The sequence below is a fragment of the Neoarius graeffei genome, chromosome 25 (assembly GCF_027579695.1).
Source record: "Neoarius graeffei isolate fNeoGra1 chromosome 25, fNeoGra1.pri, whole genome shotgun sequence".
In the NCBI taxonomy this organism is placed as follows: domain Eukaryota; kingdom Metazoa; phylum Chordata; class Actinopteri; order Siluriformes; family Ariidae; genus Neoarius; species Neoarius graeffei.
In genome coordinates, this window is record NC_083593.1 from 22,802,079 (window position 1) to 22,824,281 (window position 22,203).

A 22,203-nucleotide genomic window follows, 5' to 3' on the forward strand; every position below is an offset into this window, starting at 1 on the left:
CGGAGAGAACAATGTAGAACCACAATGATCAACTCGACACTCTAAGTGTCTACAGTGTGCACAATTAAACAGTTTCTGAGTTTAAATTCACACTACTTCATAAAGCTAATTCCTAAGACTAGTTTGCCCAAATGCCAGCCTTACTTCCAGATGTCCCGAAGTTTCGCGGGGTTTCGGGTGCTCACGGAGGTTCAGAGAAATTCTTGATCCGAAGCTTCGTCGTTCGTGAGGACAAGTCTCTGTTCAATAATGTTCACAGCGATTAAGTCAGAAGGAATCCAGTCGCTTCTAACTTTTAATTAATTGCTTGGGCTGCAGTCGTAATGTTACTTATAATAAACAAATAAACCGGTTGTAACTCAATTGAGTGAGACAACGCAACTTAGGTACTCCTTACCGTGGCCAGTGGTATATACGAAAGCGCGTTGAGTCTTCTTTCTTGCAAGGCAGACCTCGTGATCTCGGATGGTCCGATGAGCGGGGGTATCTCTATATGTCTGTATGATGCGAAAGTCAACAGCGAGAGAGAGAGAGTTTGAGTGTGTCCGGGTTACTTATAGAATCATGGAGGACGTGACGTAGGTCATCGCGGGAGTTAGTTGATGGGATTTGTAGTCCTAGATAGGGACTGTGGCTGTCCCTACAAGGGTTGAAGTCAGGACTTGTTTTAAGCTTAATTTTAGCCTGCTTTATGCTCCACAACCAGCTCTGATGCATGTTTGGATTCATTGTCCTGTTGTAACTCCCAAGTCCCAAGTCGTGTTCAAGTTTCTGATGGTTTATGCTGAAGAATTCTGAGGTAGTCCTCCTTCTTCATTATTCCATCCACTTTATGCAATGAGCCAGTTCCAGTACCAGTAAAATAGCCCCAGAGCATGATGCTGCTACCACCACCAGCTGGTACAGTGTTCCTCTGTCCATGGTGGTCATTGTGGTCAAATAACTCAATCTTTGTCTCATGTGACCATGCATCTTTCCTCCAGAAGGCTTTTTCTTTGTCCGTATGGTCAGCTTCAAACTTTAGTTAAGCTTGAAGGTGTCGATTTTGGAGCAGGAGGTTATTTCTTAGATAGCAGCCTTTTAATCCATGGTAATGTAAAACTCACTGAATTGTAGATAGTGATCCATCAGCTTCCAGTTCATGGTAGGGCTCTGCCATGGTGGTTCCCAGGTTGTTCCTGACCATCCAAACCAATTTCCTTTCAGCTGAGGATGACAGTTTGGGTTTTCTTGAAGCAGAGTGGCTTGGCAAAGTGACTACACCTCACAATAACTTGCATACAATTGGAATTTGCAGTTGTTTAGAAATGGCTCTAAGAGACATTTGAGTTGTGTACATCTGCGATCCTCTTTCTCAGATCTGCACTGAGCTCCTTGGACTTTCCCACTGTATTGTGTGTTGGTCAATCCAATGAGTGCTGTAAACAAACCCTTTTTATGAAGCAGGCCTAGAAATTCATATATTTTTTCACCAGCCAGCTGGACTAGTTACCTTCCAAAGTAACTAGCCAAACAGAAAATCAACTAGCCAAAATTTGTTCATGTATGAATTTTACTTCTGTCAAAAATAACACAAAAGAGAGTAGTTACCATTGTTCATGACTAATGTGCATTTATTTCAAGACCCAAGTATTTTGATACTGTTGTTAAATACATAAATGAGAACACAGAGCACCATAATATAATATCAATAAATAATAATATATTGGAAAACTTGGCAACTTGGTATATGAGTATTGAAAACAAATATACTTACTATCATGACTATAACACCCAAAATATGTCCAACATGCTTTCTGTATTTAACCATTTATGAGCGAGAAAGCATTAGGAGCTTCATATTGACTAGGAATCAACTTGAAAAAAATTAATTATTCCATAAAAATCGTATCGCAGCCAAGGGCTACCCTGCTCCCACATTTGCTTATACTGTAAGTCCTTTGTCGTTTCTCCTTCTCGTACGCTTTATCAGCGGCCTTTTTCTCCTCTTCAGACCGAGGTTGCTTTGTCCCCGTCTCTGGAGGTTTCTGTACCCCTTTCAGAAAATTCCACATCGCAATGTAGCTTTGGCAGATGTAGATGTAAACAACAACAAAAACACATGTTTAAATGGGCGATAATGTGGCCACATCTATTGAATTTGATAACATGATTACCGCGATTGTGGCAGGATAGCCACAGCAGCGGAGAAGACGGAGGAGACCAAATAGTTTTCAACGAAAAGGCTTCGTTTATTTTTTTTCTATTTCTTTTTCTCTTTTTTTTTAACCAATGTGCAAATATTTACAGTGACAAGCGTGCATGAAAAAATATACAAAAACAAACTGTACAAAACGAAAAAAACCAAGCATAAATAGCCAGGCTAAGTCCTCAGACCCTGAACTACTATCAAGAGCAACTTCAATTAACAAGACACATTCACTTCACTGCCAACCCTCACCTATTGAGGCTCTTGGGCCTGATATAGAGCATTGCTAACTGTAGCCCCACCCACTGGATAGCCCCACTGTCAAAAATAATCAATTAACTAAACAACATAATTATTACCAAATAATAAATCAAATAAGAAAACACAAATACATACAATAACTGACATGCACAAAAATACCTTATTAAACCCTCCAAATGGCTTTTAAGTCATTACCCCTAAAACACCCTGTAGAACTTTGCGCAGGTGGATGGAGCACAGAAGCACGGCAGGCCAGAACTGAGTTTCCAAAAACTCTTGATTACAACACTGTTCAGCGTTTTACTTTCTCAGACACTCAGACACACGCACACACTCAGCCATCTGGTTGGGGAGAGAGCTCACTTCCTCTGCTCTCTCTCTCTCTCCTTATATAGGGCGTGGTCGCTGGGAAGACACACAAACACAGGTTAATTGACATCAGGTGTAGCGATTCTGCCACTTACCTTCCCTGACTCTGCCCTCCGGTCACAGACCGACGCTTGACCACTCCCCCGCTGCCACATACCCCCACCGCCTGACTCAGGCCGGGCAGCTGTCTGGCCTACAGCCGACTCCCCCCCTCGCCCTTGATGGGAGAGGAAGTCTGCCACAACCATCTGCGCCCCCGGCCTGTGGATCACCTTGAAGTTAAAGGGCTGGAGTGCCAGATACCAACGGGTGATCTGCGCGTTGGCATCCTTCATGCGGTGGAGCCACTGGACGGGCGCATGGTCCGAACAGAGGGTGAAAGGGTGTCCCAGCAGGTAGTAGCAGAGGGCGAGGACCGCCCACTTGATCGCCAGGCACTCCTTCTCTGTAGTGCTGTAGCGCCCCTCATGCACTGAAAGCTTTCTGCTGATATGCAGCACGGGGCGATCCTCCCCCTCCTGGGACAAAACAGCCCCCAGCCCTCTGTCCGACGTGTCCGTCTGCAACATAAAGGGGAGAGAAAAGTCAGGGGAGTGTAACAGTGGCCCCCCACACAGTGCAACCTTCACCTCAGAGAAAGCCCGCTGGCATTGCTCTGTCCACTGGACCAGATCTGGTGCACCCTATTTAGTGAGATCGGTCAGCAGGCTGGTGACATCCGAATAATTAGGTATAAACCTACGATAGTAGCCAGCCAGCCAGCCCCAGGAACTGTCTCACCTCCTTTTTGGTCTTGGGCCTCGGGTAAGCCGCAATCACTGCCGTCTTATTAATTTGGGGACGCACCTGCCCATTGCCCAAGTGGAAGCCCAGATACCGTACTTCCACCCGCCCAATCGCACACTTCTTCGGGTTGGCCGTGAGACCTGCTTGCTTCAGCGGCCCAAGGACAGCCCTCAGGTGTTGCAGATGCCACGGCCAGTAATTACTATAGATTATTATGTCATCTAAGTATGCGGCCGCGTAGATGGCATGGGGGCGAAGGACTCTGTCCATAAGCTGCTGGAACGTAGCGGGCGCCCCAAACAGCCCAAAAGGAAGTGTGACAAATTGGTGTAAGCCAAACGGTGTGGAAAAGGCTATTTTTTCTCAGGATAATGGAGTCAAGGAGATCTTCCAATAACCCTTTGTCAAATCCAGTGTCGAATAAAAGCGAGCCATGCCTAGTCGATCCAGCAACTCGTCAATGCGAGGCATTGGGTACGTGTCGAATTTAGACACCGCGTTGACATTTCTATAGTCCACGCAGAACCGGACCGACCCGTTGGCCTTGGGAACCAAGACCACCGGGCTGCTCCAGTCACTGTGGGACTCCTCGACGATGCCCATTTCGAGCATGGCCTCGAGCTCTTCCCGAACCACCTTTTTTTTGTGTTCGGGTAGCCTGTAAGGGCGGCTGCGCACTACCAGCCCCGGGGGTGTCTCAATGTGGTGTTCTATGAGGTGGGTGCGGCCGGGCAGGGGCGAGAACACATCCGAAAATTCGGTCTGCAACTGGGCAACCTCCCTGAGTTGGGTCGGGGAGAGGTGGTCTCCACAGGGGACTGGAGAGGTAAGCAATGTCAATGTTCCTTTTTGAACCTCCGGCCCCAGCTCCGCCTTCTCCGGAACCACCGACACCAATGCCACGGGGACCTCCTCGTTCCAGAGTTTGAGCAGATTGAGGTGGTAAATCTGTAGCGCCCCACCCCTGTCCGTTCGCCTCACCTCATGGTCAACGTCCCCAACTCGCCGTGTGACCTCAAAGGGTCCTTGCCACTTGGCGATCAATTTGGAGCTCGACGTGGGCAACAGTATGAGTACTTTATCTCCCGGTGCGAACTCCCTAAGGCACATACCCCTGTTGTACAGGTGGATTTGCCATTCTTGGGCCTGCCGCAAATTCTCCTGGGTTAGGTGTGTGAGTGTGTGGAGTTTTGCACGCAGGTCAATAACGTATTGAATTTCGTTTTTGCTTGGTGAAGGTCCCTCCTCCCAATTTTCCCGCAGTACATCTAGGATGCCGCACAGCTTACGCCCATATAATAATTCGAACAGGGAGAACCCCGTGGAGGCTTGTGGGACCTCTCGCACTGCGAATAACAGGGGTTCGAGCCATTTATCCCAATTGCGTGTGTCCTTGCTTACGAATTTTTTAATTATATTTGAGGGTGCAGTTGAACCGTTTGACTAAACCGTCCGTTTGTGGGTGATAAACACTGGTGCGGATCAGCTTAATTCCCAATAACCCGTACAGTTCGCGCAGTGTGCGTGACATAAACGAAGTGCCTTGATCAGTCAGAATCTCTTTGGGGATTCCAACTCGGGAGATGACGTGGAAGAGTGCTTCTGAAATACTGCGTGCTGAGATATTGCGCAGAGGCACTGCTTCCGGGTATCGCGTTGCGTAGTCCACTAGGACTAAAATAAAGCAATACCCTCGTGTTGACCGATCTAATGGCCTGACGAGATCCATCCCAATTCTTGCGAACGGGGTCTTGATTAATGGTAGAGGGCGCAAAGGCGCTTTTGGAATGGCCGCTGGATTTATTAACTGGCATTCGTGGCATGCCGTACACCACCTACGGACATCGCCGTGAATCCCTGGCCAATAGAACCGGGCCATTATTCGGGCTAGTGTCTTATCCTGCCCCAAGTGTCCAGCCATGGGATTAAAGTGAGCTGCCTGGAATACCAATTCCTGGTGGCTCTTTGGAATGAAAAGTTGTGAGACCGTTTCCTTAGTCTGAGTGTCCTGCGTCACTTGGTATAATCTGTCATAATGGAGAAATAGGGGCAGGATGGGGTGCCGTTTGGCTGGAGCGTTTGACCATCGATTACTCTCAGTTGGTCAAACGCATGCCGCAGAGTCTCGTCCCGCGACTGTTCTAATGGGAAATCCACGAGGGATTTCCCGAGAGAGGGAGGAGGAGCCTGCTGCTCCTCACTCTGACGTGGTGATGAGATAGACGGCTCTGTGACAGCTGCTCCCACCAATGCCACTCCGGGACCTCCCCCTGCTGAACTACGGCAGGACCCACTCTTCACTAAATGACTCATTAACTCCCGAAATCCCGGCCAATCAGTTCCCAAAGTTATCGAGTGGGCAAGGCGAGGATTAACCGCCGCCTTTAAACTAAATTTCTCCCCTCGAAATTGAATGTGGGCCGACACTAAAGGGTAGTTGTGAACATCCCCGTGCACACACAACACCTTCACCAATTATGCTCCCCCCAATGCCTCATCTTGCACCAGGCTTTGGTGGATTGAGGTCTGATTACAGCCAGAGTCCACCAAAGCCTGATACGTATCCCCTTGGACACTCACCGGTATGCGATATGCTCCGGCCCGATCGAGGGCGGTTCCTGGCGCGTCAGGGATCCGGACCACCGCGCCCACCTTCATTACCGAGCACTGATGCTGTAGGTGCCCCGGTTCCCCGCAGCGCCAGCAAACTGGCCCGGGCTGTCTCTGCACCGGCGCTCTGGGGCTCACTCACCTGAGGGCGGAGAGAGACAGACACAGAAGCGGGAAGGCACCACGGGTGTGGCAGGCCGGCTGGGGTGGAGCTAGCCCCCGCCTCTGTGGTGGGGGAACGGGGTGAGGATGAGACAAAGAAGGGGAGGGGGAGAGAGAGAAGAGGAGATCTGTGATCCTGCCATGGGAACAGCCGCCAAATGATCTTCCGCCAACTCGATGGCCCGATCCAGCGATGCCGGGCGATGGCACTGGACCCACTCTGCTGTTCCTACAGTAAGCCGGACGATGAACTGCTCCAGTGCCACCAGATTGATGATTCCCTCGGCGTCGCGGTTGTCAGCTCTCAGCCACCGCCGGCAGGCGTCCCGAAGTTGTTGGCCAAACGCGAACGGCCGGCCGACCTCCTCTAAGCTTAGAGCGTGAAAACGCTGGTGGTGTTGTTTGGGGGTGCGCCCCACACGCTGGAGGACGGCCCGGTGCAGGTCCAAGTAGACCAGCTGGCTGTCGGCGGGGAGCTGTAGCGCGGCCAGCTGCGCCTCGCCCGTTAGCAGGGGGAGGAGGCGCACCACACATTGTTTCACTGGCCAGCCTGAGGCCTCTGCTGCTTGTTCAAATAGTGCGAGGAAGGCCTCGGGGTCGTCGTGCGGGCCCATCTTCGTTAGGGTGAGGTGGGGTGGGCCCACAGCGATGGAGGCAGTGGACCCCGCCGACGCGAGGAGGTGCCAGAACGCCTGTTGATCTTCCTGTTGTGCCAGCACCAGGGCCTCAAACCGTTGTTCTTGCTCCTTTCGGAGGGCGACCAGCGCCTGGTGCTGGCTCTGTTGGGCCGTGGCGAGGGCGTGGACCAGGTCTGTGAAGGGGGAGGACTCCACGGGAGTGTTCTCCTCTGTTCTCCGTCCTGGGTTTCGGCACCACTGTAGAACTTTGCACAGGTAGGTGGAGCACAGAAGCACGGCAGGCCAGAACTGAGTTTCCAAAAACTCTTTATTACAACACTTTTCAGCGTTTTACTCTCCCAGACACTCAGACACACACGCACACTCATCAGCCGTCTGGTTGGGGAGAGAGCTCACTTCCTCTGCTCTCTCTCTCTCCTTATATAGGGCGTGGTCACTGGGAAGACACACAAACACAGGTTAATTGACATTAGGTGTAGTGATTCTGCCACTTACCTTCCCTGACTCCGCCCTCCGGTCACAGACCGACGCTTGACCACACCCCCGCTGCCACACACCCCCATCACAATGGGCTGCCCCACAAAGAACCTGGGAAACCCCTCTATTTTCCCCCCAAGTGGAACAGTCCATCTGTTTCCCTAAATGAGACATGGAAGAACGTTTTGAATGCCTGGTGAGTGAATTGCTACCGGAGTTGTAATAACAAAAGTTTTAACCAATAAATGAAGTTTTTAACAGCCAGTGTGAATTATTTTACTTTTTGATACTAGACAAAGATTATACAGATGAAGAATGAAAATGACAATATGTTTCAAGCGAATATTTTGAATGAGTCAGATGCTCAAACAATAGCCATCTAGAAGTGTCCATAGGCCTTTCCCTGCACTCTAAACACCAAGTTTGGCCCATCTATGGCAAATGGTGATTAATGACAATATGAAAGAGATCTTAAACAGTACATACAGTGGTGGCAATGAGAATAGCGACAGGACAGGACAGCAATGATTTAAAAATGCTGGCAAATGGCTGCCTGTGCGCTATGTCAGTGTCATGACTCAGCCCGTGACAACGATATTCAACAAGATGCATTATATGCATGCGCAGTAGTGAAAAAACCGACAGCCTGACTCGTACACGATATGATTCGGAATTCTTGGGTATTTTCCATCCTGCCGATAAACACATTGATTAACACAGACACGGCACACGCTTAATATGTGCCAGCTTTAGTTGACAGTGTGTCTGAATCTTCACTTCATACTGTATATATTTTTTATTTTCAACTAGCCAGCCGGGCTGGCTAGTGACAGGAATTACCCGCCAAATGACAAATTAAGTCGCCTCGGGCGACCGGACCACCGCGAATTTCGAGCCCTGTGAAGGCACACAGAAACTACCAGCTGTAGCCAATCATGATCACTAGCAGGAAGTTAAGATGCCTTGGCAAGATAAAAGACATTTTGGAAGTTTCAGCACCTCTAAATTAATAATCTAAGTGACTGGATGTAAATTTTTGACCAGGTGTGTATAATCTTGACCCTGTGTTGATTTCAGAAAACCCAAAGAAAATTCATATCCATATATATATATATATATATATATATATATATATATATATATATATACATATGGGCGTTGTGTGAGACGGCTGCCTCTGCAGTAGCTCTGTAGTTTTTAGCTCTTTAAACCTTTTTCCACCTTTTTTTACTTTTTTGCTCTTCTTACGAAGACATAGTGTGTTTAACTACACTCAAAAAAACCAACATGGGTGTCTGTTACATGAACCCAAGTCTAACATGTAACGGTTGACATTTAGGTCACTCAACAAAATTGTTTCTGGCTAAGTTAATGCATTTTACTTGGGTGGAAATACTTTCCATAATTTTATTATGTTCACTGAGCAAATTATTTGCAAGTTATTTTTTTGAGTGTATATAACATGGATATATTTAACTTTAACATGCAACCAAGAGCCAGTTTTCTCACTTATTCGAGAGAGGAGCTGCTGGCCCTGAAAACAATGGGACGAGCCGGGATACGACACCCCATCCCGGCCGAGCTGAGGAGGAAATCCAGGGGCTGCAAAGCTGGAGCTAAGCTAAAGGCTAGGCTAGCAGACAACTGGCAGCGCTACAAACCATCCATTCCCTCTGTTATCATGGGGAATGTGAACTCGCTGCCGAATAAAGTCGACGAGCTTTTCGCTCTGAACAACCAGCGGATTTACTGGGAGAGTAGCTTGTTTATCTTTACGGAGACATGGCTAACACACCTTTTACCGGATGCTAACGTGGACCTGTGGGGATTCACTGCTGTGAGAGCCAACAGAGACACTAACACATGCGGGAAAAGCAAAGGTGGGGGACTCAATTTATGCCAACAATCGCTGGTGTAGGGACAGCCACAGTCCCCGTCTAGAACTACAAATCCCATCAACTAACTCCCGTGATGACCTACATCACGTCCTCCATGATGACCTACGTCACGTGACCGACTCTATAAGTAACCCGGTCAACCTCAACTCTTTCTCTCTGTCTGTGGACTTTTGCATCATACAGACCTATAGAGATACCCCCCGCTCATCGGACCATCTGAAATCACGACGTCTGCCTTGCAAGAAAGAAGACTCAATGCACTTTCGTATATACCACTGGCCACGGTAAAAAGTATCCAAGTTGTGTCGTCTCACTCAATCGAGTTACAACCGGTTTATTTGTTTAATATAAATAACGTTACAACTGCAGCCCAAGCAGTTAATTAAAAGTTAGAAGCGACCGGATTCCTTCTGACTTAATCGCTGTGAACATTATTTGATCAGAGACTTTTCCTCACGAACGACGAAGCTTCGGATCAAGAAATTCTCTGCGCTTTTACAGGAGCAACCCACGAGCTTCTGTGAGCCTCTGCGACCACCCGGAACTCTGCGAAACTTCGGGATATCTTTGCATTCCTACATGGGAGCAAGATACTGGAAGTAAGGCTGGCATTTGGGCAAACTAGTCTTAGGAATTAGCTTTATGAAGTAGTGTGAATTTAAACTCAGAAACTGTTTAATTGTGCACACTGTAGACACTTAGAGTGTCGAGTTGATCATTGTGGTTCTACATTGTTCTCTCCATTGTTTTAATAGATAGGTTATACATGCTCTTTCTCTATCCTCTCTAACACCCCTTAATTTCACTATTACACACACTTTGACCTCATCAAGATTTCAGTGGATTTGGTAATGTTATAAGGTAGTGGGATTAAAACCACGAGGTGATATTCCTTTGTCTCAAGGAAACCACGAGGTGATTTCCCCTTCCCCCAACACCTTAGATAACATTCCAAACTTTACAACATCTCTCTCCCTCTCATACACACACACACCCACAGACACACACACCTGCCCGCCATATGTATATATATTGCTGCTGACAATATTGAATGTATTCAACTGCTATTACCCATTTAGTATCATTGTTATAATAAATTCAATTATTCTGTTAAACTGTGCTTGTCTGTCTGTTGCTGCTGTATCCTTGAAGTCACACTGTGGCAGCGGGGGCGTGGTCAAGCGCCGGTCTGTGACAGGAGGGTGGAGCCGGGGAAGGTGAGTGGCAGAATCGCAACACCTGAGGATAATTAACCTGTGTTTGTGTGTGTGTTTTCCCAGTAACCGCTCCCTATTTAAGGAGGCAGAGAGAGAGGAGAGGGAGCGCAACCCGGGACCAGACAAGTGTGTGCGTGTGAATGAATGAATGAGACTACTGAAAGGTTGTAAAAATAAATCGCCTGTCTGCCTCCAAACGTTGTCCTGCCGTCCTCTGTGCTCCACCCACACTCGATACTCGCTACAGTGGTGCCGAAACCCGGGACAAGGTGGAGCACCAACACAGCAGCCCCATGGAATCCTCCCCGTTCGCCTTGTCCCGGGTTTATTTGAGAAATGTTTTGACAATTTTGATAACCCTTCACTTTTAATCCAGGTCTGTAGTGTGAAATGTTCTCGGCTGTGTTTTTGTTTAAAAATGTCTTCCAAATTGTAGCGGTGTTTAATTCATATCCAGAGAAATATATATTACAATATAATATACTCAGCATAAACATTTTAAATAGATTCTATATTTTTGGTCCATCCATGACATATTACTAAAGTAGCCTATTTACTGTTGTTGATGTGGGTCACTTGCTGTTAGCCAATTCACTTTCTCGTACCAGGAGAGCTAAAAGGAATGAGTATTATTCCTTACCTTTTTCACCAAGTCAATTTGAGGCGTTGGTCTACCCTGCTCTTTAATTTTAATTTTTTCCTCGAAAGGAAGACTGGCAAATGGCTTCACCAAAATTAAATCAGCAATGCTTGGCATCCGTGCGCAGCTTTCTTGCTAGCTGACTAGCCCCCTCAAGTTCAAGTTCAGTCACTCAAATAAACGAAATTTCTGGAACTAAGATAGCAAACTTGACAACACTATATTTACACTTTATTTACAATGAAAATATATACAAACTAAAAAAAACTGGTAGAAACCGTATGTAATGAGTGAAATCGAAATGTAAGCTGATCTCTTACAATACACCACAGCACTTGCGAATCCGCATGGATTCTCTGCATGGACACTGCTGCCTGTCTATAGTTGAAACGAGCTGTCAATCAAAGAAAATATCCGGCCGCTTTCACCAATCACCAGTCTCCTCGCGGAAACTGCCATGTCCCTCCCACTGTGAGGCTGGGAGTCCATGGGTCGGGCATTTTTGCAGTATTTGTCCAATAACCGTCTTGCATTTTGAGATTGAAAAGCGCATAGCTCCCAAATGCCATTGAAGTCCACTGAGGCTGGGCTGTATCGCGCTGTCACGAGGGGGAAAAACTCACTCACACATTAGACGAACTGGGGAAAGTTATAACGGAATGATTTCGCACTGTAGTTGGGTTGAGCACATATTTCTACGATTCTGGATCTGAAATAGCAATGTTATAAGTTTGGCTATAACATAAGCCTAGCGCAATTCATCCTACACAATGTTCGTCATTTTTAGAGGAGGCTGAGCCTCCCTCGTTGTCTTAGAGCAATCGTCCGTGGTTATAAAGTAGTGGGATTAAAACCACGAGGTGATATTCCTTTGTCTCAAGAAACCACAAGATGATATTCCTTTGTCTCAAGGAAACCACGAGGTGATTTCCCCTTCCCCCCAACACCTTAGATAACATTCCAAACTTTACAACATCTCTGTCCCTCACACACACACAACCGCCATATGTATATATATTGCTGCTGACCATATTGAATGTATTCAACTGCTATTACCCATTTAGTATCATTGTTATAATAAATTCAATTATTCTGTTAAACTGTGCTTGTCTGTCTGTTGCTGCTGGCCGCCATAACCGGCGCCTGCACAGGTGAATCCACAGCCTGGTAAAAAGCAGCCAAAGTAGAGTCCAAAGTAGCGTGATTAAAGTCCCCAGAAATGATGATAAATGCCTCAGGGTGCTGTGTCTGCAGCCTTGCTGTGACAGAGTGTCTGCATGAAATCTTGTGCTCCATTAGTAATTCTATTTTCAGCCTGTATTTTGCTACCAAAGGCCACAATATAGCCAAGATTACCTTATTCTGCTCCAAAGTCAGATTATGAAGGAATTAATGCTATATTTTCGCGCCCATCGTCAATTTCAGCAAAGTAGTGCTCTGCCGCCAGCTTTTGCCGGTTGGGAGTGTCAGTTTCTAAGATCACGAAACATGGCCGTTCTACTCTCCTGATTCCAGGATATCTTTCAATGGATATTACCAGATTTGTGGACATTTCTAGCAATCCCGGTTCTGTGAAGAAACCAGCTGGAGAAAATTATTCAAACAAGGAGGAGATAAATTTGCATGGAGCTTCCTGCACTAAAACAACAATGGAGTACTCGCATGATTGCCTTTATAACATACGCTGGGATTTAAAATGCAAGCCTCACTCATCGGTTCTTGATTCCTTGAAATTAAACGGCCTTTTAAGATACAGAGGTAAGCGTACTGGTCGGCGTAATATCCCTGGTTTCACTCCCAGAAGTGAGGATTCCACAAGTTCTTCATCTTTTGTATTCGTACTCCATAATGGTCCCAGGGGAGATGTGCCAAAAATAACAGTTCCATCATTCCTGCTTACCAATGCCTGAGCTCTCACATCTAAAATTGACGAATTACAGTGTGTTGCAAGTACTAACTGTGCTGACATTGTTTGTGTGACTGAAACGTGGTTTACGGACGAAATCCCTGATTGTGCGGTTCAAATGGACGGATACATCATGCTCCGCAAGGACCGTGCTACTCATGGGGGTGGGGTTGTGGTCTATGTTAAAAGCTGCGTCCCTTGTACAAGACTACCCCAGCTTGATCTGGCAGACTCCTCAGTCACCGAAACTATGTGGGTTCGGTTAAGGCCTAAGCGCCTTCCTAGAGCATTTTCTTGCATTCTACTTGGACTTGTCTACTACTTGCCCCAGGCCACCGCTCAAGACAATAATAACTTATACAACCACATCCAATCCACTGTTGATAACTTCCTATCGCAACACCCTGATGCTTTGATTTGCATAGCTGGAGATTTCAATCCCAATTCCACAAAAATATCAACTAACATATTCTCTCATATGTGTGGGCTTACGCCAACTGTTAAGGTGATACCGGTATCCTGGATTGGATGTCAACAAATTCTCCCAAGGCCTTTTCTGATCCGCGACAACTTCCCAAGGTTGGTTCAAGTGACCATTTCTGTGTCTTGTTACAAGAAAACTGGAATCGTCCCAAACCCTCCAAGAGATCTGTGGTGTCACGTGACACTAGGGAGAGCTTTTTGAGATCATTTGGGCAGTGGATTACAAGTTATGATTGGGATCATGTTTATCGTCTTGTGTCATGTTAGGATAAGTTTGATACTTTCATCACAATGCTTGGTAATGCTGTGGATCATTTTATGCCACTAAAAACGAAGAAGGTATATAGCAATGACAAACCATGGATCACTCAGAAGATAAAATGCTTGGTTAAAAAAAAGACAAAAATACTTTATCCAAGAAGGTAAAGACTCGCCCATGCTTCATCTGTGGCGCAATAAGGTCCAGCGAGCTATCAAGGACTGTAAAAAGGCATTTTACAAGGCAAAGGTGAAGAACTTGAGGGACACAGCTATAGGGAAGTGGTGGAAAGAGGTTAAAAGCCTTTTGGGTGCGTCTTATCATGAGCGTAAGTGGTACGATCAGCTGGTTGACGATGCTGATGATTCTTTGGACTGTTTGTGCGACAAAATCAATAACTCCTTCATAGGATTAACAGCTGAGTTCCCGCCCCTGCAACTGTCAGATGTTGACAACGTCATTGCGGACGCCCCACCTGAGAGTCTTTTGGTTTCTGAGTTCGAGGCGTATGTTGTGTTGTGCAAGATCCACGTAAAAAAGGCACCAGGTCCCGACGGTATTCCAAATATCGTTCTCAAAACATTTGCATTTGAGCTCGCCCCAATCATTTCAAACATCTACAATTCTTCTCTCAGGGATGGTTTTGTTCCACCTCTCCTGCAGTGTGCTACTATCTGCCCTATACCTAAGCAGAGACCACCTAAGGCAATCGAGAATGACAGTAGACCTATATCTCTTACTTCACAATTAGCTAAAGTGGTGGAAAGTTTTACCTTAGCTCGACTCCTTCCTAAAATTTTCAATAATTTAGATAACCAACAATTCGCTGTTTCTGGTAGGTCAACTGAGCAAGTAATAGTTTACTTGTTGCACCTAATATTAGAAGCGCTTGATAAAGGTAACTCTAGCATTACGTATTTTTTGCAGATTTTAAAAAGGGCTTTGACCTTATAAACCACCATATTCTACTTGAGAAGCTAGCAACCTTTGATATTCATTCCAGTTTATTAAAGTGGGTAGCAGCGTTTTTGCAGGGCAGATCCCAATTTGTGCGTATCGGTAACAGTGCATCTTCTACCAAATACCCTCACAGAGGAATTCTTCAAGGTACAAAATTGGGACCACTGCTTTTTGCGGCTATGGTCAATAGCCTAGTTTCTCAGTGGCCACTCTGCATAAAGTTTGTTGATGATTTATCTATCATTGAGGTAGTTCCAAGAAATTCTCCATCCCTGACTAACTTTATTGTAAGGGACATTCAAGATTTTGCTGAGCTTAACGACATGAAATTAAATCCTTCTAAGTGTAAGGAAATGGTTGTTGACTTTCTTCAGTACAACAGCTGCGTTTGGCGCCCGATTGCCATCGGCTGTACTACTGTGGAACATGTTAAGTCATTTAAACTACTCGGTGTATACATCTCTCATGACTTGACATGGGATGGCCACGTAGACTATGTATTGAAGAAAGCCAACAAGCAGCTTTATGTAATAAGGAATCTAAAACGTTCTGGCTTTCAGGTAACTGATATTGTTACCATATATTGCTCTCTCATAAGATCTATATTAGAATATGCATCCGTCGTTTATTCCGCTCTTCCTAATTTTCTCTCTAAGGCACTAGAAGATGTCCAAAAACGTGCGTTGGCAATAATTCTACCGGGTGTACATTATAGCGATGCTTTATCACAAACCGGTCTATCTACACTTGCGGACCGTCGCGTTGAATCTCACAAACATTTTATGAAAAAGATACAACCCAGGAATCCCCTTTTTTCTCTGATACAAAGCAGAATTGTAGAACGTGATATAAGGTATAATCTAAGATCGGCTAGGTCTGCTGTATGCAATACTGAACAGCTGAAGAATTTTGGAACTGTTAAGTATTTAGATTATTGTTATTATTCTGTCCTCAACGTGTGTATGCATCTATACACGAATTGACAGATAGCGAACAAACTTCCAAGAGAAAGTCAGAGGCTGGAGTAAGATTGAAATGTCTTTACTGTTGTCATCATTCTCTTGAACAGATTTCTTTGTAAAACTGAAATTATACAAAACAATAATTACTAGATGCAATTTAAGTAACATATTATATGCCCAACATGAAATGATTCAGGTAACAGCTACAATATTACAAATGTCACATTCCAGTGATGTGTTAATAGCTGTATATGGCTTGCAAATAATGTACACCAAATTCACCAGTTTACACAAACACAGGAGAAATGCTTACATATATGCAACCGAAAACAATCAAATGACTATTAAACTGAGAAGCTGTATTTGCTCATAGCTTGTTAACATTAGTAGTCTCAGCATATACTGCATATAAACTGGGTATTCAAATGTAACACGCTAAAAATACACCATATAGCACTTATATGTTGTTATAGTTAGTTGTAAATTCCAAATGTACTCACAAGCGATGCTTTCCTGGACACAAATGAGGGATGGAAAGTAAGATAGCTGTGGCTGCACTCTGGGCCCTGTACTACGAACGGAGGTTAACCTACCCAGAAGTAACCCAGGGTTCCCCCGCTAAACCGGGGTTGACAAAACCTGGTTATCTTGTTTGGGGTTAAACGGTACTACGACACCAGTTATGAAGTTGATTTGTTGAACCTGGTTTAACCTAATCAGGGTTAATGCACGTTCACGTTAAAGGGGAGGTTATCAGCGCAAATCACCACTGTTCACAATGGCACGGTCACCGTACTTCACGGAGGAAGAATGCACTGTCATAATGCAAAGCTACGAGGAGTTCAAAATAACATTAAGAGCAAAATCTAACACAGCGGCTGCCAATAAGGAGCGGCAAGCATGTTGGCAACGAATTGCCGATCGGGTAAATGCGCAAGTACATTCTCCCTTCTACATGTTCCAGAACAGAAGTATAGGATGAGAGAAAGCTTCATGATCAATCACAAGTCACAGAAAATGGTCCTTCGACATGGCCCCAGTCATATATAGCTTGTTTAATGTCCGAAAAATCCTGAATAAAATTTGGTATGGTAAATTCATGGAGTAGCCTACTTAAGCTGATATGTGCACAGAGTCACATGAATTAGGATGACTGACTGTTCAGTCCCTTTGACTAAGTTGGTGTATGTCCTGTGAACATTTCAGAGGCAACAGCAGTGCCAAACGCACCTGGCAACAGGTGAAAATGAAATATAAAAACATCATTCATAATGGTAAGTGTGTGTGTGTGTGTGTGTGTGTGTGTCGTTCTTTTTCTGTACTGTGTTTCAGATGAAAAAGCTTTTGCCCAAGGACAAGTAGGCTAAACAGCATTTGCCTTTTATTTATTCAAGTTTTATCTGTTTGCCTAATAGTTCAAATTGTTTTGTATATAGTTTATAATGTAGTTGTGTGATATTAATGATAATATTGTGGGAAAACTACTTTGCACGGACGTTCATTTAATTTATTCTATCGTCATTTTGTTTGTTCTATTTTTGTGTATTTTATTTATCTGTTTGTCTAGTTGTATCTATTTTTCTCATAATATATTTTTTGCATTAATTGTTTTTTCCTATTAAAATAATCTTGTGTTCTTGTTATAACTTTATCTATTTATCTGACTGTTTGTATCTATTTTTGTTACAATTTCAATATTTTTAATATAAGTTTTTTTCTATTAAAATGTTCTTGTGTTATATTTATTGTAGTTGTATCTATTTTATATCTCAGACTTAAATATTTTTGTAAAACAAGTGTTTTTCTATAAAATATTCTTGCGTTCTTGATAACTATGTTCTTGAGTGGGTTCTTTTTTTTTTTACAGAAAAGCCGTTCTGCATGGACATTCATTGAAGCCCTCATTGTTTTTTAATGGTTATTTATGAGCGTTTAGGGGTTACAATAATGTAAGTCTAGGTTGCTTTATATAAAAGGTATGTCCAGAAATATTGTCACTGTCTAAGCAGAGGGATCTGGCTTCTTTAGACGCTGTCTTCTTAAAACTGAATAAATATTTAAAAAGAGCCAAATGAGCCAGTCTTTTGAACGGCTCTTTTCAAAGAACGGATCACAAAGATGCGGATCACATCAAAGAGCCATAAATCCCATCTCTAATCTGCACTCCGATATCGCACGGGTCATCCAGGTACGCTGGCATTGTCTCTAGAGGAAATGTCGGTGGAGAGGTGGTGTTTAAAAAGGGTGTGGTTAATCGGAAACCTTGGGTTAACCAAGAACATAACCTGAGACGAGCAGGTTTGAGATGCAGCATAAGTTGCCATGGCAGCATACCTCGGTTTGAACATAGCCAACTTTCGTAGTATGGGTTAATCGGGAAGTTATGCTGCACGTGATCAAGTTACTCTCGAAGTTACCCTGGTAAGCCAGAAAACCCGCTTCATAGTACAGGGCCCTGGTCACATGTAATTTGTCAACTACAGGGTTTCTCTCTTTATTTTCCCTGGGCTATGACTTGACTGCATCACATGACTAAAACAACCAATGAAAAGAAACAGCTAGTAGAAATTAAGAAAGAGTGTGTTACCCATAAACAACCACCAGGTGGAGAAATACCCAACTAAATACAAAGTTATACAAAGCATGACAGTTATGCTTAATTGTTTATTGTTATGATTAATTGTGCAATATCCTGTAATTCAGCCGTCATGGCTGCGATTGGAGTTAATAAATGAATAAACGAATAAAAAAAAGGATTGTCCAACAAGGAACAACAGGACATTTGACTTGCTGCTGTATGCTAATGTGAGGGATGCATACAGAGTCACACCCCTCCCCCCATTAGGGAAGTCTGACCACAACCTGGTTCTTCTACAGCTGAAGTACACCCCCCTGGTTCAAAGGCAGCCTGCAACAACTAGCTTCATCAGGAGGTGGTCCCCTGAAATGGAAGATTCCCTCAGAGACTGCTATGACATCACAGACTGGGATGTGCTGCGTAGCCCACACTGTGAGGATATAGAGGGGCTGACACACTGTCTAACAGATTACCTCAACTTCTGTGCAGACGTGGTCTCCCCCGCTAAGACTGTACGGTGTTACCCTAATAACAAGCCATGGGTAACACAGGAAGTCAAAGCTGTCCTCAACAGGAAGACATCCCTGCCTTCAGGAGCAGGGATAGGGAGGCGATGAAAGCAATACAGCAGGAGGTGAAACGCTACTTGAAGGAAGCTAAGGACAGCTACAGGAGAAAGGTGGAGCAGAAGCTGAAGGAGAACAGCATGAGGGAGGTCTGGGAAGGTGTGAAAACCATCACAGGCCACAATACAAAGACCAGAGTCGTTGAGGGGACAGTGGAGAGGGCGAACAAGTTGAATGACTTCTTCAATCGGTTCAACCAGCCCACGTCCCCCCCACCCTCTCCCTCACTGCAGCTATCTCTCCTTCTTCCCTCAACACACCTCCCCCCAGTCATCACAGCAGCCCCCTCCTCCCCCACCTCAACACAGACTCCTCTATGCATTACTGCAGACCAGGTCAGAGGTCAACTGAGGAAGCTTCACCCCAGGAAAGCAGCAGGCCCGGACAAGGTGTGTCCACGACTACTGAAGACCTGCGCTGCTGAACTGGGTGAACCACTCCAATGCATCTTCAACCTCAGCCTGCAGCTGGGGAGAGTGCCAACCCTCTGGAAGACATCATGTATCGTTCCAGTTCCCAAAAAGAATCGGCCCAGCGAGCTGAACGACTTCCGACCTGTGGCGCTCGCTTCACATCTGATGAAGACGTTGGAGCCGCTCTTCCTCAGCCTCCTCAGACCCCAGGTACAACATGCCCAGGACTGTCTGCAGTTTGCATACTGGGCAAGTGTTGGTGTGGAAGACGCCATCCTCTACCTGCTACACCGAGCCCACTCGCATCTGGATAAGGGAAATGGCATAGTGAGGATCCTCTTCTTGGACTTCTCGAGTGCCTTCAACACCATTCAGCCCCTACTGCTTCAGGACAAACTGAACAGGAGGCGAGTGGACCCCTGCCTGTTCACCTGGATCTCCAGCTACCTCACTGACAGGCCGCAGTACGTCAGGCTGAAGGACATCACGTCTGACACTGTAATTAGCAGCAGTGGAGCACCCCAGGGCACGGTGCTGGCCCCTCTTCTCTTCACCCTGTACACCAAGGACTTCTACTACAACTCGGAGCTGTGTCACATTCAGAAGTTTGCCGATGACACAGCCATCGTTGGCTGTATCAGTGACGACAGAGAGGAGGAGTATAGGAGCCTGGTGAGGGACTTTGCTCTGTGGTGCAACAGGAACCATCTGCAGCTCAACACCTCGAAGACCAAGGAGCTGGTCATTGACTTTGGGAGGTCCAGACCAAGGTCATGACCAGTTCTGATTGAGGGAGTCAAGGTGGAGGCTGTGGATTCCTACAAGTACCTTGGGCTGTGGCTGGACAGCAAGCTGGACTGGACTAGTAACACCAGTCACTTATACAGGAAGGGACAGAGCAGGCTATACTTCCTTAGGATGCTGCGGTCCTTTAACATCTGCAGGAAACTCCTGTGGATGTTCTATGAGTCTGTGGTCACCAATGTCCTGTTTTACACCATGGTGTGCTGGGGGGGCAGCACATCCAAGAAGGACACATCCAGGCTGGACAAACTGATTAGGCGGGCCGGCTCTGTGGTCGGCATGAAGCTGGACTCTCTGGTGATGGTGGCAGAGAAGAGGTCTATGGGCAAACTATTGAACATCATGGATGATGCCAGTCACCCTCTGCACACCGTCATCAGCAACCAGAGGAGCCTGTTCAGTGACAGAATGCTCCTTCCCAAGTGCAGGACGAACAGACTCAAAAACTCCTTTGTCTCTCATGCCATCAGACTGTACAACTCCTCTCTGGGTGGGAGGAGGGGTAACAGGAGGACAGAGGATGGGAAGGAGCAGTAGCCTAGCCTAGGCTAACAATAAGCAATACCGGACAATGTGTAATATAATGTGCAATATAAAATGCAATATCTTTCCTGCTTCCCCCCCACACACACACACACTTACCCTAACCCCACTTCTCCCCCCTTTCCCCTCTCCCCCTTCCTCTCTTCCCCATATCTTATTCTTTTATATTTGTATATGTAAATACTTAATTTATTTTTAATTTATCTAGAAGTTTTTCTCTATTTCTTTTCTCTGTTTATCTGTAATGATGCTGCTGGAATCTTAATTTCCCTGAGGGAACCCTCCCAAAGGGATCAATAAAGTTTTATCTATCTATCTATCTATCTATCTATCTATCTATCTATCTATCTATCTATCTATCTATCTATCTATCTATCTATCTGTCTGTCTGTCTGTCTGTCTGTCTGTCTGTCTGTCTGTCTGTCTCTCTCTCTCTCTCTCTCTATATATATATATATATACAGTGCTCAGCGTAAATAAGTACACCCCCTTTGAAAAGTAACATTTTAAACAATATCTCAATGAATACAAACAATTTCCAAAATGTTGACAAGACAAAGTTTAATATAACATCTGTTTAACTTATAACGTGAAAGTAAGGTTAATAATATAAACTTAGATTACACATTTTTCAGTTTTACTCAAATTAGGGTGGTGCAAAAATGAGTGCACCCCACAACAAAACTACTACATCTAGTACTTTGTATGGCCTCCGTGATTTTTAATGACAGCACCAAGTCTTCTAGGCATGGAATGAACAAGTTGGCGACATTTTGCAACATCAATCTTTTTCCATTCTTCAAGAACGACCTCTTTTAGTGACTGGATGCTGGATGGAGAGCGATGCTCAACTTGTCTCTTCAGAATTCCCCAAAGAAAATAATTTATTTACACCACAAAGGTGAAGGCTACAAGAAGATCAGCAAAGCTTTACTTATCAGTCAGAATACTGTAGCAAAAGTGGTACAAAAATTTAAGAAAGATGGAACTGCAACCATCTCACAGAGACATCCAGGTCGTCCACGGAAGTTAACACCTCGACAGGAGCGTCTTCTGATGAGAAGGGTTGAAGAAAATCAGCATGCAAGTTCACTGCAGTTATCTAAAGAAGTAGAAAGCCAAACTGGGGTGACTATTTCCCGTGACACAATACGGTGTACACTGCAGAGGAATGGCATGCATGGGTGTTGTCCACGAAAGAAGCCTCTCCTAAAGCCCAAGCACAAAAAAGCCCGCCTTGATTTTGCCAGGCCCCATGCTGACAAAGATGAAGACTACTGGGACTCTATACTCTGGAGTGATGAGACCAAGATAAATGTTTTTGGAACTGACGGCTTCAAAACTGTATGGTGTCGCAAAGGTGAGGAATACAAAGAAAAATGCCTGGTGCCTACAGTGAAACATGGTGGTGGCAGTGTCCTTA

The 22,203-nt window shown here is 45.2% G+C and overlaps 1 protein-coding gene across 5 annotated transcripts in view; it reads right to left on the bottom strand.

The window, feature by feature from the left end:
• Nucleotides 1–1,719: 1,719 nt before the first annotated feature.
• LOC132873613 (uncharacterized) overlaps nt 1,720–22,203 on the bottom strand; it is a 145,058-nt gene continuing 124,574 nt past the window's right edge. For 4 of the 5 annotated variants that reach the window (XM_060909344.1, XM_060909342.1, XM_060909343.1 and 1 more), the window contains one exon: nt 5,026–7,652. In XM_060909344.1, the coding sequence (XP_060765327.1) occupies nt 7,506–7,652 (147 nt within the window). In that variant the 3' untranslated portion in view covers nt 5,026–7,505. Of the gene's footprint in view, nt 2,065–5,025; nt 7,653–22,203 lie in introns of those variants that run through there. The other variant, XM_060909341.1, reaches the window with a different exon arrangement.